Source organism: Camelus dromedarius, chromosome 1 (assembly GCF_036321535.1).
Source record: "Camelus dromedarius isolate mCamDro1 chromosome 1, mCamDro1.pat, whole genome shotgun sequence".
In the NCBI taxonomy this organism is placed as follows: domain Eukaryota; kingdom Metazoa; phylum Chordata; class Mammalia; order Artiodactyla; family Camelidae; genus Camelus; species Camelus dromedarius.
Window position 1 is genome coordinate 7,100,426 of NC_087436.1, and position 14,651 is coordinate 7,115,076.

The 14,651-nt window shown below is 47.1% G+C and overlaps 1 protein-coding gene across 10 annotated transcripts in view; it reads left to right on the forward strand.

Annotated features, from left to right (window-relative positions):
• Nucleotides 1-13,929, forward strand: part of RAPGEF2 (Rap guanine nucleotide exchange factor 2) — a 219,872-nt gene extending 205,943 nt beyond the window's left edge. For 9 of the 10 annotated variants that reach the window (XM_064486607.1, XM_064486708.1, XM_064486737.1 and 6 more), the window contains 7 exons: nucleotides 732-955; nucleotides 2,297-2,503; nucleotides 5,238-5,390; nucleotides 7,483-7,708; nucleotides 8,024-8,586; nucleotides 10,686-10,985; nucleotides 11,923-13,929. In XM_064486607.1, coding sequence (XP_064342677.1) covers nucleotides 732-955; nucleotides 2,297-2,503; nucleotides 5,238-5,390; nucleotides 7,483-7,708; nucleotides 8,024-8,586; nucleotides 10,686-10,985; nucleotides 11,923-11,948 — 1,699 coding nt within the window. In that variant the 3' untranslated portion in view covers nucleotides 11,949-13,929. The remainder of the gene's footprint in view (nucleotides 1-731; nucleotides 956-2,296; nucleotides 2,504-5,237; nucleotides 5,391-7,482; nucleotides 7,709-8,023; nucleotides 8,587-10,685; nucleotides 10,986-11,922) is intronic. The other variant, XM_064486656.1, reaches the window with a different exon arrangement.
• The last annotated feature ends 722 nt before the right edge of the window (nucleotides 13,930-14,651 follow it).

Sequence of the window (14,651 nt, forward strand, 5' to 3'; positions counted from 1 at the left end):
TGAGGGGAGGAAGGAGGTTAGAAGGAAAAACTGTGCAACTTAAATACTGTTGCACAGATCCCTGAGGAGTAGATATATGCAGAAGGTGCCCCGAGGTCTTAAAAACTAAAAATTTTTACAGCTCAACTAACTACTGTTTTCATCCTATAAACCAATTCTTTAAAAAAAAAATAATTCTTAACTCATGTGCTAGTTTCTATACAGATGTTTTTACATTTGCATGAGCATCTTATTAACAGATTGACCCTGTCACTTAAAAAACTCACTACATTTAACCCAAGTGATAAGAAAACCGTTGTGAACCTTGTGGCTAAATTTACTTAAATTGAGGTAAAACGTCCTCTTTAGAAGAAATAAGTTCAGTGTCACTGTTCATGACTGTGACTGTGTATTATTCCTGCATGAGCTTTTATGTGTCATCATTATGACTCGCTGGCCTCAGCGAGGGAGCTGCCTTGAACCCTCTGAAGAGGTGAAACACAGAATTTTCTAGTTGGAACCCAACAGGTGCCAAACATATATATGTTTTTTTTTATAGTGTATATATGAATCTCTTTAAACTTAAAAAATGTGAATCTACATTATGCAATGTTCCTTTGCAACAGTTTACTTACCAGAATGAGGCCTGTGACCTTTTTGCACATAGACTCTTGCTAGAGGTCGCGGCGCGTCTGGAGCGGGTCCGTGAGCCCCGGCCAGAGCGAGCCGCATCCCTGCCCTCCGCCTTCCAGGTCCCTGAGCCAGGGCAGCACGAGTGCGGCGGTGCTGGACGTGGCTCCGACCGGCGGCCACAAAAAGCGGGTGCGCCGCAGCTCCTTCCTCAACGCCAAGAAGCTGTACGAGGACGCCCAGATGGCTCGGAAAGTGAAGCAGTACCTGTCCGATCTGGAGCTGGACATGGACGAGGAGAGTCTTCAGACGCTGTCCCTGCAGTGCGAGCCGGCCACCAGCACGTGTGAGTGGCTCCTCCGAGCGGCCGGGGCGGGGGGGCCCGGGGAGCACGCCCCCTTTCCGCCGCCGCGCCGCATCCTGAACCGAGTGGCAGGGTCCTGCCCCCCTCTCGGGGTTAGCGTGGGGGCGGGAACCGGCTTTATTTCATCCCCTTGCAGCCGGAGCGCAGGCCGGGGACACGGGTGATGCAGCTCCCTCTTGCATACCCTGTTTCCCCGCAAAGATGCTTCTCAGGTGATGGACAGGCTGGGAGCAGCGCGGAACCGGGGGCTCAGGAGCCTCCCCCCACCCCCAGCGCCCGCGCACCCGCAGTGACTGCCCCGCAGTGAGCAGGGCGCCGCCCATTGGTAGCCCTCCCCCACCCGCCTTAACCGCCTGGCCAGGCCCGAAATGGGGCTGTTTTCTCTTTCTCGGCATCGGAATTTGTAAGACGGAGTCGTTTTCCAGGCAGGACACTTGGGGGGCTTCTGTGGGCAGGTTGGAAGGTACCACCTCGCTGGAGGGTCAGTGTCGGATGCTGTGAGATTCGGGTCAGTAGACTTGCTTGGGAAACTTTAATAAAACCACTGCGGCATAGAGTGAGGAGCTTGTCCTCCAGAGTCAGCCTGGTCTGAACGCAAACCCTGTGTTCCTCGTACTAACAGTGTCACCTTGGGCAGGTCACTGAGCTCCCCAAACCTCAGCTGCTTTACATGTAAATTGAAGGAAGTATGATACATCATGGGGTGGTTTGGAATATTAATACACTTAAAACGCAGCATTTAATTGCCCTGTTAAATTGTTCTGCCTTCTCTCTGCCCTGGAATTAGACACTCGGTATAAAACCCAAGCAGTACTGGCTGCTGTTGGCAATGTGGTTTATTCTACCTCATAGGAGAGAGAATTTGAGAGAAAAAAGATCGCAGCCAATGTCACTTATTAAACTAAACCTAAGCTCATAATATATATAAGGGATTTTGGTCGAGGAATTTTGGGTGCCATTTTAGAAAAACAACTTGTAACAATTTTCCTGTTACAATACCATATATTTGCTTTTTTACAGACATACATATAATATGTTGAACTATCCATGTTTTTCTATTTTGTATTTTTAACGCAGTACTTAATAGTATAAACATCTTTTGAGAGGGTGAGTTTTACGAAGTGAATCTGTGTCCTGTCATGCCTTTTTTGGGTAACAGGGGTTCTCCCTCGCCCCCATTTCTGCCCTTTAGGTAGGCAGCAGGAAAAAGGTACATATTTTAGTATTTGCACCGCAGATGTTTATGCATTCCTAAAATGATCTCATGTGTAGCCACTAACTCCTTAAATCTCTTGTTCTGTTTTCACACCCAACTGTGATCAGTGCCTAAGAATCCTGGTGACAAAAAGCCCGTCAAATCTGAGACCTCCCCAGTGGCTCCGAGGGCCGGGTCGCAGCAGAAGGTGCAGCCCCAGCCCCAGCCCCCGCCACCGCAGCCGCCACAGAAGATCAGCCAAGGCCTGCAGGTCCCCGCCGTGTCCCTTTACCCTTCTCGAAAGAAAGTTCCCGTGAAGGATCTCCCACCTTTCGGTAGGTGGCCAGGTTCACGCTGTCTCGGGGCTGTTCATCATCAGGCTTCTCAGATGAGGAACCTTGTCCCATCCTGTCCTGTCCTGTCCTGGGTAATGTTGTCTCGTGTACTTAGTCCCCCCCCCCCCCCCATCGTTACCCTTTAATGGGATATTACTGCTCAGTGAGTTAAGCTTGACTTTGGCCAGTGGAAAGGACTGTTCATCTAGTCTTGTCATAGCAGTGCGGGCGCGGGCATGAACTGGGGAGACTGTGCTTCCACATGTTCTGTTTTTGGCGAGTACAGAAGTTGCCCCTGTGCCTTATTTCAGCTAGCTTGGCCTTATGATCAAAGTTGCTGGAACGTAGGCGAGATATTTTTAAGTGAAAGGATTTGTCTGGAGGTGAATTCTCATTTGTCGAATCACTGATTCTGCAACTGGGGAGGAAAATAACCATCAATTCCTGTATGTTAAGGAGCCAAGTCGTGCTTCATCTTTCCTATTAAAAGTGATGTCTGGTGGGGAGGGTGGAGCTCAGTGGTCGAGCATGTGCTTAGCATGCACGAGGTCCTGGGTTCCACCCCCAATACCTCCATTAAAAGTAAGCATGAAATAAATAAATAAACCAAATGACCTCCCCTACTCCAAGGGAAGACCACAAAAAACAAACAAAAAAGTGGTATATCTACTAATTTAGTCCCTTTATGTAAATGGTATGAAATTATTTTTCATAAAATGTTCTGGTTCTTTTTTCTCTGTATATATGTGAAAGGAAACAAAGTTGGTAAAAGGAAAGACATTAAAAAAAAAAAAAAACAGCTTGCAGTGAAGAGTTTACTTAGACAAAATAGGGTGTTGGTGACTGAGACAACCCCCGCCCAGTGGCACCCGTCCTCACGAGCTGGGCTGAGGACGGGTGGGTCCTTCACAGGCTCCATCTCCGGCTGTTCCTCCTGATGGACAAATGTCCCGTTTGTTGAGTCTGGGGAGGAGCGAGACATTTCCCCTTTACTTAACACTTCTTCTTCCAAGTGTCTTTGCTGCTCCCACATCACAAATGAATGGAACCGCGTCTCTTGTCCACTGCCTTGTTAATTTCCTCCTAGTCCCAAGTCCCCTGCTGTCTGACTTCTGTGGCCTCTTTTACGTCAAACTCATACAGAAGTTCACCCGCCTCCCTCTTCGCAAAACACAGCCTATTATCCCAACTGTAGAGCAGGCGGTCCCCTGCTTTCCCAGAGAGAATCTGTCACATGTTTTTTGGCCTTTTTGAATTTATGAACTTTAGGAGTGTAGATGAAATTAGTCCAGTCTTCTTATGATAGTTAAGTATGTAAAGTCATGTAATATAAAATATTACTTTAGAGATGCTGCACCCACCCCCATTCATGAAATACATTTTGTTCTGATACTTGCTGCACTTTTTATATGTGTCTTGGTCATCACTGGAACTCTTCTGAACCGGAACGGTTTTCTGCATCACAGCATCTTCATGGCCATCCGCGCTGTTTGAAGGCAGCACTTTCTCAGTCTACGTAGGATGCCACAGCAGCGCTGTTCATTCCTGTAGCTTTGGTGTAGCTGGTGTTTTCACGCATCCTGTATATGTTAGTATCTGTCCGTGTAATTAAAAGATCGCTTTCAAAGCGATTTTTAGAAGATTGTATTAAAGTAGCATCACACACTTACAGGAGGTGAAATAAAGGATTAAATCTTTGTTCAACTTCATTGCCTCCTTTTTCATGGACCCTGTTCAGTCCAAGGACATTAAAACTAACATTGATTGAGGTGGTTTCAAGCTGTACCACCTTCCCTGATGTCTCTTTGTTGTTCAAAATAAGGCAATTGAGAACACCTCTTAATACTGGAGGCTTTGTAAAATATCTGTGTGTGACTCCCTCATTTCTAAAAGTGCTTTTTTTTAAGGGGAAAAAATCACCTTCATTGGCACAAGTAATCCTTTTTCTTCTGCCCCCGACCTCCTGGATCCGCCCCCTGGTGCTGGATGGCTCCCTCCTGAACCCACTCCGAGCTTGGCTCGTTCCTGTCTCCCGGCCTCCTCCTGTCTGTCTGTCTGATCACATGTTAGCTGCAGGGAATCCCTTAGCCCACTTTTAGTCTTTCTGGCTACTTCCTTTTGGCTCTTCACTTTTCTTTCATCATTCACACTTTCCGAGAGCTAACATTTCCAACAACACAAAGATACCCATCTCCAACTCAAACTTGAGTTCTAATAAATACTCTTAGCTGCATCACTTTCATTCTCAATTAAAGTATTTCCAAATTGTCTTTTTTTTTTTTTTTGAAGTATTTTTTGGGTGGGTCAGGTAATTAGGTTTATTTATTTATTTACAATTTTTTTTTTAATGGAGGTACTGGGGGTTGAATCTAGGACCTCATGCATGTTAAGCACATGTTCTGCCACTGAGCTACACCCCCCCCCATTGTCTCTATTTTTTCTTCACTGTTGTCTAACATGGCTTTGAATAAAGCGGTGATCAAGATTGAGAATCTGAAGTAAAAGATCAGAAGCAGTCTAGTGCTAGTCCTGGGGCAGGCACCAGTCAGAAGCCACACTGTGTGTCCCCGGCGCCTTCTGTAAGCTCGCCATTCACAGCGTGCAGATAGCACTGAGTTTGTAAATAGGCTGACGCTGAATGCAGTGTTAATCTTAACACCAGAGTTTTTAGACATTAACGTTACTTCTTTTCAGTCTTGGAAATGCGTATTGAAGTTATTTCTCTCTCTTCTAGGCATCAACTCTCCACAAGCTTTAAAGAAAATCCTTTCTTTGTCTGAAGAAGGGAGTCTGGAACGCCACAGGAAACCAGCAGAAGACACAATCTCAAACGCGTCTTCCCAGCTGTCCTCTCCCCCCACTTCTCCACAGAGTTCTCCGAGGAAAGGTAGGCTGGGTTACCACCTGACCTCCTTTATTTCAGCTGTGAGCGATTCCAGAGTGGTAGATTACATCCGTCTGACAGGAGAGTCATTTACAGTGATCTGATGTGTAACACCCCGTGGGTTTTTCTCCCCTTTCGCCTGAACTTGAAATTCTTCCAAGTTTATAAATTTGCGAGAATGTTGATTATTTTAAATGTTATATTTATAAATAAATACTGTTAAGCTTATATAACTATCTAAGGCCTTTTAAAAAATTCATTTAAGTGTTTTATTGATTATAAATATATAAATAGTTCTTTTTACACTAACAGTTGTTTTAACTAAATATGATCACATAGCATTAATTACAGAGCAGAGGGCTTTAAAAACATTAAAAAAAACTAACATTTTTATTTTTTTCATCGTGTTAACACGGGTCTTGATTATCTGTTTTTGTTGCTCTCTTGTTTTATTTTTAAGGAGATTAAATTTTAGGCACTCATACTGCCGTTCTCAGGGTACCACTGTCTTCCTTTATAACACTAGATAATGTTCTGCTCCATCGCCCTGAGGGTCCCTTTCTGTCCCGCCCTTTAACCGAGCAGGTGTAAGCCAGGAGGAATAAAAGGCCAGGAGAGTTTTCCCCGGAGGAAGGCCAGAGAGATGATTAACACGGTGTCAGAGTTCACTGACCCAGCGGATACCTCTTCTGCTGGAATTCTCCACTGTTTCAGAGCTCTGCACATTCCGCCCGGTATCGGCCTCCCTCCGGGTTCCGTGGGTGTGCCTGAGTCCTTCTCCCATCCTGTTGGTGGGTGGTAGTGGCAGTCAGCCGAGATCTTTTGGCCCCAGGCAGTTGGACTTCACCAGCTCCTGCTCTTCTCCTGGACATGAGAACAGTAACAAGGATCACTGCGCAGGGTCGCGGGGCTCACAGAGCCACACCCACCCTTCGTTAGCGGAGGAAAACAGGAGGGTCCTTCCACTGTCGAGTGGTCCCCCAAGTGTTGTTCTGGAGATGTGCGTTTGAGCAGACTGTTCAGGGAAGGCTTTAAATCTTGTCTGTCAGAATTGGCGCTGTGGTTTGTATCAAGACGTTTCATAGATAAACTCATTAAGTCTTATCAAGACCTGTACCATCTTTAAAAAATAAATCAGGAATTAATAACTGAAAGGATGGGGAAGTACTATTTAGAGAGTAAATTAGCAACATTTAGGTGCTCTAGATTGGATTCTTTTTAATTAGGTAGATGGTGTGGAAAAATTTGCATTGTGTACATATAATCCTATAAAATCAGTATTTTAAGTAACATGAGATTATTAGTAATGTGGAAAAAAAAGAGTGCTAAGAAGATTTGGATTTTTTTTCCTTAAAAATGTCAAGACAAGCTTCTCTTCCTTTGGGACTTTCAGAATTATTTTTAGCAACCAAGGAGAGTGAAGGGCCCTGCCGGCCAGGAAATGGACCTCTGTTTAGACGAAGTGACAGGCCAGGAAGAAATGGAGATTTTGTACATGGTATCCTTCAAAACAATTGGCTTTTAGGTGATATATACAATATGTTATTAGTGGTGAAGAATCAAATGGCAAAAATCCAAAGACGTTTTCTTCAGGTCTTACTTCTTATTAACATATGTCAGCTTAAAATGATAATGTGGATCTTTCCAGCTGAGTTATTCTATGCCATTAAGTTCTCAGAATGAAAACTTCAGTGAAAACAAAATGACCGACTTTGCAATTTGAGGGGGAAAAAAAACATTCTTTTAAACATCATCGTAGTCATTTTTCCTAGTTTCTTTTGTAGAGACTAATGGAGTAAAATTTATATTTAAGAGAGCTAAGCAGGGTCGAGTGGTGCCCTGATTTCAGCATCAAATTCTGGTCTCGTATAACAGTGTTTTCTTGTCTCCTCTCTAAACTCTCATTAAAGATGCTAAATTTCACTTGAATAAAAATTTGCCTTGATCTCAGTCACCTGGTCTCCCCCAGCAAATGGTTTTTCCCCACCTCAGTGGTGGCGCCTCTGGCCTGTGTATCAGTGTATTTCTGTTGGGTACATGTCAGTTGCCCGCTGTAACCTGCAGAGGCCGCTGACCTCGCTGTGTCTCCACGCAGGCTACACCCTGGCTCCCAGCGGCACTGTGGACAACTTCTCGGATTCCGGGCACAGCGAAATCTCTTCGCGATCCAGCATTGTCAGCAACTCCTCCTTTGACTCGGTGCCTGCCTCGCTGCAGGAGGAGAGGCGGCAGAGGCACTCGGTCAGCATCGTGGAGAGCGGCCTGGGCGTGGGCCGGGCGGAGCGGCGGCCAGCAGTGGAACCGGACCAGTTCAGCCTGGGGTAGGGCTCGTCTTCCTGACCTCCTGGTGCTCCACCAGCTCGGAAAACCCACCCTTCCCTCCAGCTGTGTGTGTCTGTTTACACAGGCCGAGAGATGCACCCCCACTCCAGTTCTCATGTTCAGTTTCCGGATGACTTAGTACCATGGGGAATCTTCCATCCTCCTCCTGGGATGAAAGCAGGCTGCCTTTCTGGGAAAAAGTGTTGGGTTTTATAGATTTATTCATTAACAGTCTTGCTTTTTTCCCTCTTTCTCTTCTCTCCCCTTGGTTTTTTTTTTTTTTTTTTTCTTTTCTGTGTCTTCCGACCCCCCAGGTCCTATGCCCCACTGTCAGAGGGCCGGGGCTTGTATGCCGCGGCCACAGTGATCTCTTCTCCCAGCACCGAGGAGCTCTCCCAGGACCAGGGGGACCGGGCGTCACTGGACGCAGCCGACAGCGGCCGAGGGAGCTGGACATCGTGCTCGAGTGGCTCCCACGACAACATCCAGACCATCCAGCACCAGAGGAGCTGGGAGACGCTCCCGTTTGGACACCCTCACTTTGACTATTCTGGGGATGCTGCAGGTCTCTGGGGCACGAGCAGCCATATGGACCAAATCATGTTTTCTGATCACAGCACAAAGTACAGCAGGCAGAATCAAAGCAGAGAGAGTCTGGACCAAGCCCAGTCCCGGGCAAGCTGGGCATCTTCCACGGGGTACTGGGGAGAAGACTCGGAAGGGGACACAGGCACAATAAAGCGAAGGGGGGGTAAGGACGTCTCCATGGACGCCGACAGCAGCAGCAGCATGCCAGCCGTGACCACGGAGGACACCAAGCCCGCCGCCGGGGTGGCCCACATAGCCGTGACGCCTGGCGCTGCCAAAGGGCTCATTGGTAAGCTGACTGCAGAGCACGGTCCCATCTGGGTGGTGGCTTTCCTCTAACTGGTTTTGCAAGTGAAGTTATTAAGTGTTTGTGGTTTTTCTTCTCATTTTGTCCCACCCATGGCTGGGTAGGGCTTCCAGATTAGCCCTGCATGGAGGACTTTGAAATGAACAGTGGTTGAGAGCCCGGGTCTTGTGGTCCAGTGCCTGTAAACAGTTTCCAGTACAGTAAACCTTAAGTGCACTTTAGCTGTTGACGTCAGTAGGTTGTCATCACCGGTATTATCTGGTCTAATATTGATCTTCCCAGATGAAGATTATCAGGAAGGATGGCCAATCCTCTCTAGAGGAAGAATTTTTTGTTTAACTGGAGCAGTTTTAACTGTTTCATTTTTCTCTTCTGTTCTCTTGAGTTGTATTTAGAACTTTATACCTTGCATATTTAAAAATCTTCCATTGATGTTTGTTATGCAGCTAAATTGTTTCTGTGCTAAACAAATTCTCCCTGCACACGACCGAACGAGGGTGAGGGGCCTGAGAGAGAATGCAGTCAGGGCTCGGAAGTCAGGCAGGTGGGGGCTTGAACCCCTGCTTTGCCATTTCCTCACTTTGTGACAGTGGGTGGGGCACTCAGCTGTGTCTGTTTCCCCATCTGTAAAATGGGCTTCATAATTTGTACCAATCCAGCTGGTGTGAGGACTTAAGGAACTCTGCAGAGCACTCAGAGCACCAGCGCCTGGATAAGAATTCTTAAGTACACAGAACACTGTCACCTTGCTGATGCTGTTTCTCTTGAGAAGTCTCTTATGGTTCCTTAATCTCCTCGGGATAAACTCTCTGGCATGTTCAGCATCTAATTGAATAGCAGGGCTACACTATAGGCTATAGAGTGAGAAGTTCCAGGCTCTAACCTTTACAGAGATCACTTTTATTAGTAGGGAGATTGCAGTTATTTTATCATGCAAATAGTCACGGGTGGCTGTCAAATTTAATATCCTTTCAAGATGAATAAGGAGACAACAGTTAATACCTATTCTTAGGTCGTGATTTTTAAAGCACTTTCTTTTTCTTTTTATTTTGACATATAGTTGATTAACAATATTGTGCTAGTTTCAGGTGTACAGTAAAGTGATTCAGTTACATATATTTTTTCAGATTATTTTCCATTATAGGTTATTATAAGATATTGAATATAGTTCCCTGTGCTGTACAGTAAATCCTTGTTGTTTATTCTATATATAATAGTTTGTATCTGTTGGTCCCAAACTAATTTATCCCTCTGCCATCTTCCCCCTCTGGTAACCGTAAGTTCGTTTTCTATGTCAGTGAGTCTGTTTCTGTTTTGTAAGTAAGTTCATTTGTATCATATTTCAGATTCCACATATAAGTGATATTATATGGTATTTGTCTTTCTCTGTCTGACTTTCTTCACTTAGTATGATCATCTCTGGGTCCATCCATGTTGCTGCAAATAGCATTGTTTCACTTTTTATGGCTGAGTAGTATACATACATCACACCTTCTTTATCCAGTCATCTGTCCATGGGAAGGATTTTAAGGAAAATACGTACCTTACATATACACAGTTTAGAATTTTTAGGTTTGCATCAAAAGTTCTGTCCTACTTTTCCAAATTGTTTTCGCAAATGAAGCCCAAGACCTGAAAGCACCATGGACTGGCCCCTCTGTCTGGTGAGGGGCACGAAGTGCCCAGTGAAGAGGGACCGCCTGCCTGGCCTGGAGGGGAGGGAGAGAGGAAGGAACCTTCACTGGGCACCCGTCACAGGTTCCAGGCGTGGAACTGGCTGTCTTCTTATCTCTTTTTGCCATAAACCGATAAACTGCAGGGTTGGGTGTCAGCCTGGTTACCACTCTACAGGTGCAGACGCTTTGCAGCCCTCGGTTTAGAGCTCCAGGTCTCCCCCGTTGGGTTATCCCCTCCCACGGAGATGACCGCGGTGAATAGTTGTTCAGTGAAGTCCTTTCCCTGCCCGCACCTCTCGACCCGTTCCACTGTGTGCTGTCGTAGCGCTGATTTTCTTCATTCCAGTAACGGGGCCAAGATGCTCTCCCATGCGGTCCTAACGCTCTGCCTTGTCTTCACTGCAGCGCGGAAGGAGGGCCGGTACCGGGAGCCCCCGCCCACCCCACCGGGCTACGTGGGCATCCCCATCACCGACTTCCCCGAGGGGCCGCCGCACCCGGCCCGGAAGCCCCCGGACTACACCGTGGCCCTGCAGCGCTCCCGGATGCTGGCCCGGCCGCCGGACCCCGCGGCCCCCGCCCCGCAGCCGCCCGCGCCCCATGGTGGTGGCCGGCCCGCCCCCCGGCCGCAGTGGCACCGGCCTGGCGACGGGGACCTGCGCCTCGGCCCGCATGCGGGCCCGGGCTTCTCCGCTGAGGAGGACGGTACATGCCCTTTCCCCGTGGCCTCTGCGCCCTTGGGGGCCCCTCGGGGGTGGGGGGCCAGGTTCGGGGTTGCAGTCGTGGCCCGCTCTTCTGTCCGGGGGGTTTCGTTTTGCTTGGTCCTCTGCGGCTCAGGAAATAACTCAAGGCCGCAGAGGGGTCACTTGTAGCCGAGGGTGTGCATGGCTGGGTTTACTCCTCGTTCTCGGCTCTCTGTGGAAATGCTGTGTTGCAGGCTTAGTAGTTCCCAGCGAAGCGCTGATAAAGAAATCCGCTCCTCTCTAACATTTTTGCCTCCTCTGGCCGAGATGGCCGTGCTGGGAGCAGCGGGAGCCATGCTGCCCCGACCCCACTTCCTGTTTTAGGTTTAACATGTTTTATAATGCAAATAATCATTATAGAAAAAAGCAAACACAATGAAAATTACGTAGAATCCTGCCGCTTGCAGGCTAACCCTGTTAACGTTTTGTTACATATCCTTCTAGACTTTTTTTTTCCTACCCCTTTTAATCTTTTTTTTTTTTTTAAATGGAGGTACTGGGGGTTGAACCCAGGACCTGGTGCATGCTAAGCACGTACTCTACCTCTGAGCTATACCCTCCCCACTCCCAGACCTTTTTATGTGTATGCAGTATATATTATTAAAAAGTCACAGGCTGTTTTATAACTTTTTTCCAGGGAATTTATCATTAATACATTTCCAATCAGTAAATATACAAGGTATATATATTTAAAGATGTGCTCCATCTGTATTTTAAACCTTTTTTATTGTTACTAATCATTATGTAGGAAAAGAGAAGATTTTAAGTGACCTATACTAAAAAAAAATAGTATTTTTATATAGTGCATCAGGGTTGTGTTCTCTCTAAGCACAAGAACCGATGTGCTCGCTCATTGAGTTTCTTTTCTTTTCTTTTTCCTTCCGCGGTTATGTTGACAGAAGATGAGCAAGTGTCTGCTGTTTGAGGCTCGGGCGTCTCCGGGCCGGAGCCGCCGCCCGAAGGGGAGGGCAGGAAGACGCCCCGGCGTCGCGGCCGTGGGACTCACACTCCGAGGACGGTGGACCAGTTTGCCTCCTTCCCTGCCTTAAAAGCAGCATGGGGCTTCTTCCCCCCTCGTACTGTCCCCTTTGCATGTGAAATACTGTGAAGAAACCGCCCTGGCACTTTTCCGACTTTGTTGCTTGAATGCACAGCGCCGCGGTCTCCGAGCTCCCGCCTGCCGCGCCCCACAGACTCCGACATCCCGACTCCGAGAGCGTCTCCGCGCCGGAAGGATCTGGAGCGTCTTCCTCTCAGATTTCAATCCAGTCCTAGCACGTGGTTGCATTGGCATCATGAGAACGGCGAGCCACCGGACACTGAGGGCCTTTAACCCTCCAAGGAAGACAGAGACACAGTGACATCCTTTGAGAACTATGCTCGTCCACTTGTTTACAATGTCCTCTTTTTTTTTTTTTTTAATGAGTTTAAAGATTATGTTCAGAGAGTAAATGTTATATCCATCTGATTACAGTATTATTTTGAACCTTTAAGTAGGGTTGCCAGCCCAGGCGGGTGACTAAAAAAACCAAATATGCCTGGCAGGGTGTGGTCCCCACCCCAACCCCCAGAGCAAGGAAGACCCAGCCTACAGCCCATCTTCCTGGGTCCCAGTGGCTGTGCCCGGCAAGTGCCCTGTCCTTGAAGCAGGAGGTGTTAGCCAGTCCCTTAGATCCCGGGGTCCGGTCCACCCCTTCCCCAGCAGCCGGGGCCCACCTGCCGGCACACTGTTTGCACATGGCCCGGGGAGGGAGCTGGGACTCCGTTGTCCCGTGTCTGAGCCTTACGGAGCACAGGGCGGTGTCACTTGAGGACGCATCCTGTGCCATCGAGAGGGACGGCCAACCCCACGTCTTTTAAATTATGTTCCTTTGCTTTCTGTTGACTTAGTTTTAGGGACTCTTTTGTTTGTTTCTAAAGAGAAACGTTGATAACTGGAGAGCACGGCAGTGAAAGCGGCTGGGATGCCGTGCGGACACCAGCTGTCAACGCTGCTCTTAGGGGACGGCCTCCCGGTTCGGAATGGACGCCTTTAACAAGAGAAAGATCAGAAGCTCAAACGCCTGGTAAGATACACCAGCCTTCGCGAGGTGGGTTAGTCACCAAAGACTAACCTGTGAGTGGCTTTCTGGACGCTGAGACAGCGAAGGCCTCAGTGGCAGCCGCCCGCTCACAGCTGCTATTCACCCCACGCCGACGACCGAAGTCACCCCTCCTCTCTATCTTTTGTTGTTTTTGCACAGACTCCGGAAAAGTGAAGGCTGCCAATCCGAGTAGTACTCAAATGTGAGGAACTGCTGGTCTTGGATTTTTTTTTCCCCATTAAATTCAGCTGATCATATTGATCAGTAGATAAACGTAAATAGCTTCCGATTGTAAAAGTCGAATTGCAGTGTTTTTTCACTGTATCCAACACTCGTCAGTGCTTTATTTAATAATTCTCTTCTGTATCATGGCATTCGTCGACCTGCTCACCTGCCACGTCGTCAGTTACGCATTTGTAATCTCACGTGTAATAGGCATCGCTGGCCACTTTCCTTACGTAGGCTGTGGACCTCATGTGCAGATAGAAAGACAGAAACCTGGCTCTTCCACAAGTTGCACAAACGTTACCTAAGCATCCAGTAATCGTAGAACCTAGGACTGTAAGCTCAGTTCGCTCCGTGATGTCAAGTGCAGACTGTACAGTTAACTGGTCACCTCCTCGTACTTTTGATACTACTTGTCCCTGTATGTCTTTTAGAAAGACATTGGTGGAGTCTGTATCCCTTTTGTATTTTTAATACAATAATTGTACATATTGGTTATATTTTTGTTGAAAATGGTAGAAATGTACTATGTTTATGCTTTTACATCCAGTTTGTACAAGCTGGAAAATAAATAAATATAACATAAAACCTTGCCTATATTCTTAGTGACTCGTGCATGCTTTTTCTTATTGAGGAAATGGAGCCCTCAGGTCTCACTGCAGGAGCAGGCCCCAGGGCGCTGAGGAGATGGGCACAATTTAGCCTAAAAACTGCCTGAATAGTCTATCCTTTTAGGTGGCTTTTCAGAGAAAAGAAATTGGTGTATTAACATTGACAGCAACCAAACCATGTCCAGGGTTCATCATGTCTCTTGAGATTCAGTGAAAAATGATGATTATCACTATTTACATAGCATTTGTCTCTTCCCAACCCTTTTCCAATAAAATTCTCTGTGGGACATACTATTTTGACTCCCAGTATACATGCTGAGAAACCGGCTCTCAGAGAACTTAAACTGACATTTAAGGTCATGACCACTACGTTAACAGTACAGTCCGGCGAGTGACTTGGAACTTGTAATTAGCACATCAAAGATCACTCTTCTGTCTATGAGTCCTAAGGTGTAGTAAGTTGGAAGAATATTTCGGTCTGTTAGAAGGGCACTTTTATTTAATAAGGTAAGAATCAGTTAAGCAGCAACCCATTTGAGCACATTCTGAAATCAAGGACTATTTCTTTCCCTGGAACAGGTGTAAATGAAAGCCCCACCATCAATCACCAGGAAGCTTCGGGTGGAGCGTATGGAAACACCTGCACAAAATGGGAGGGGTCGTGAGGGAGCCTCGAAAGGAGTCAGGAGCTCAGTCCTGCTGCCAAAG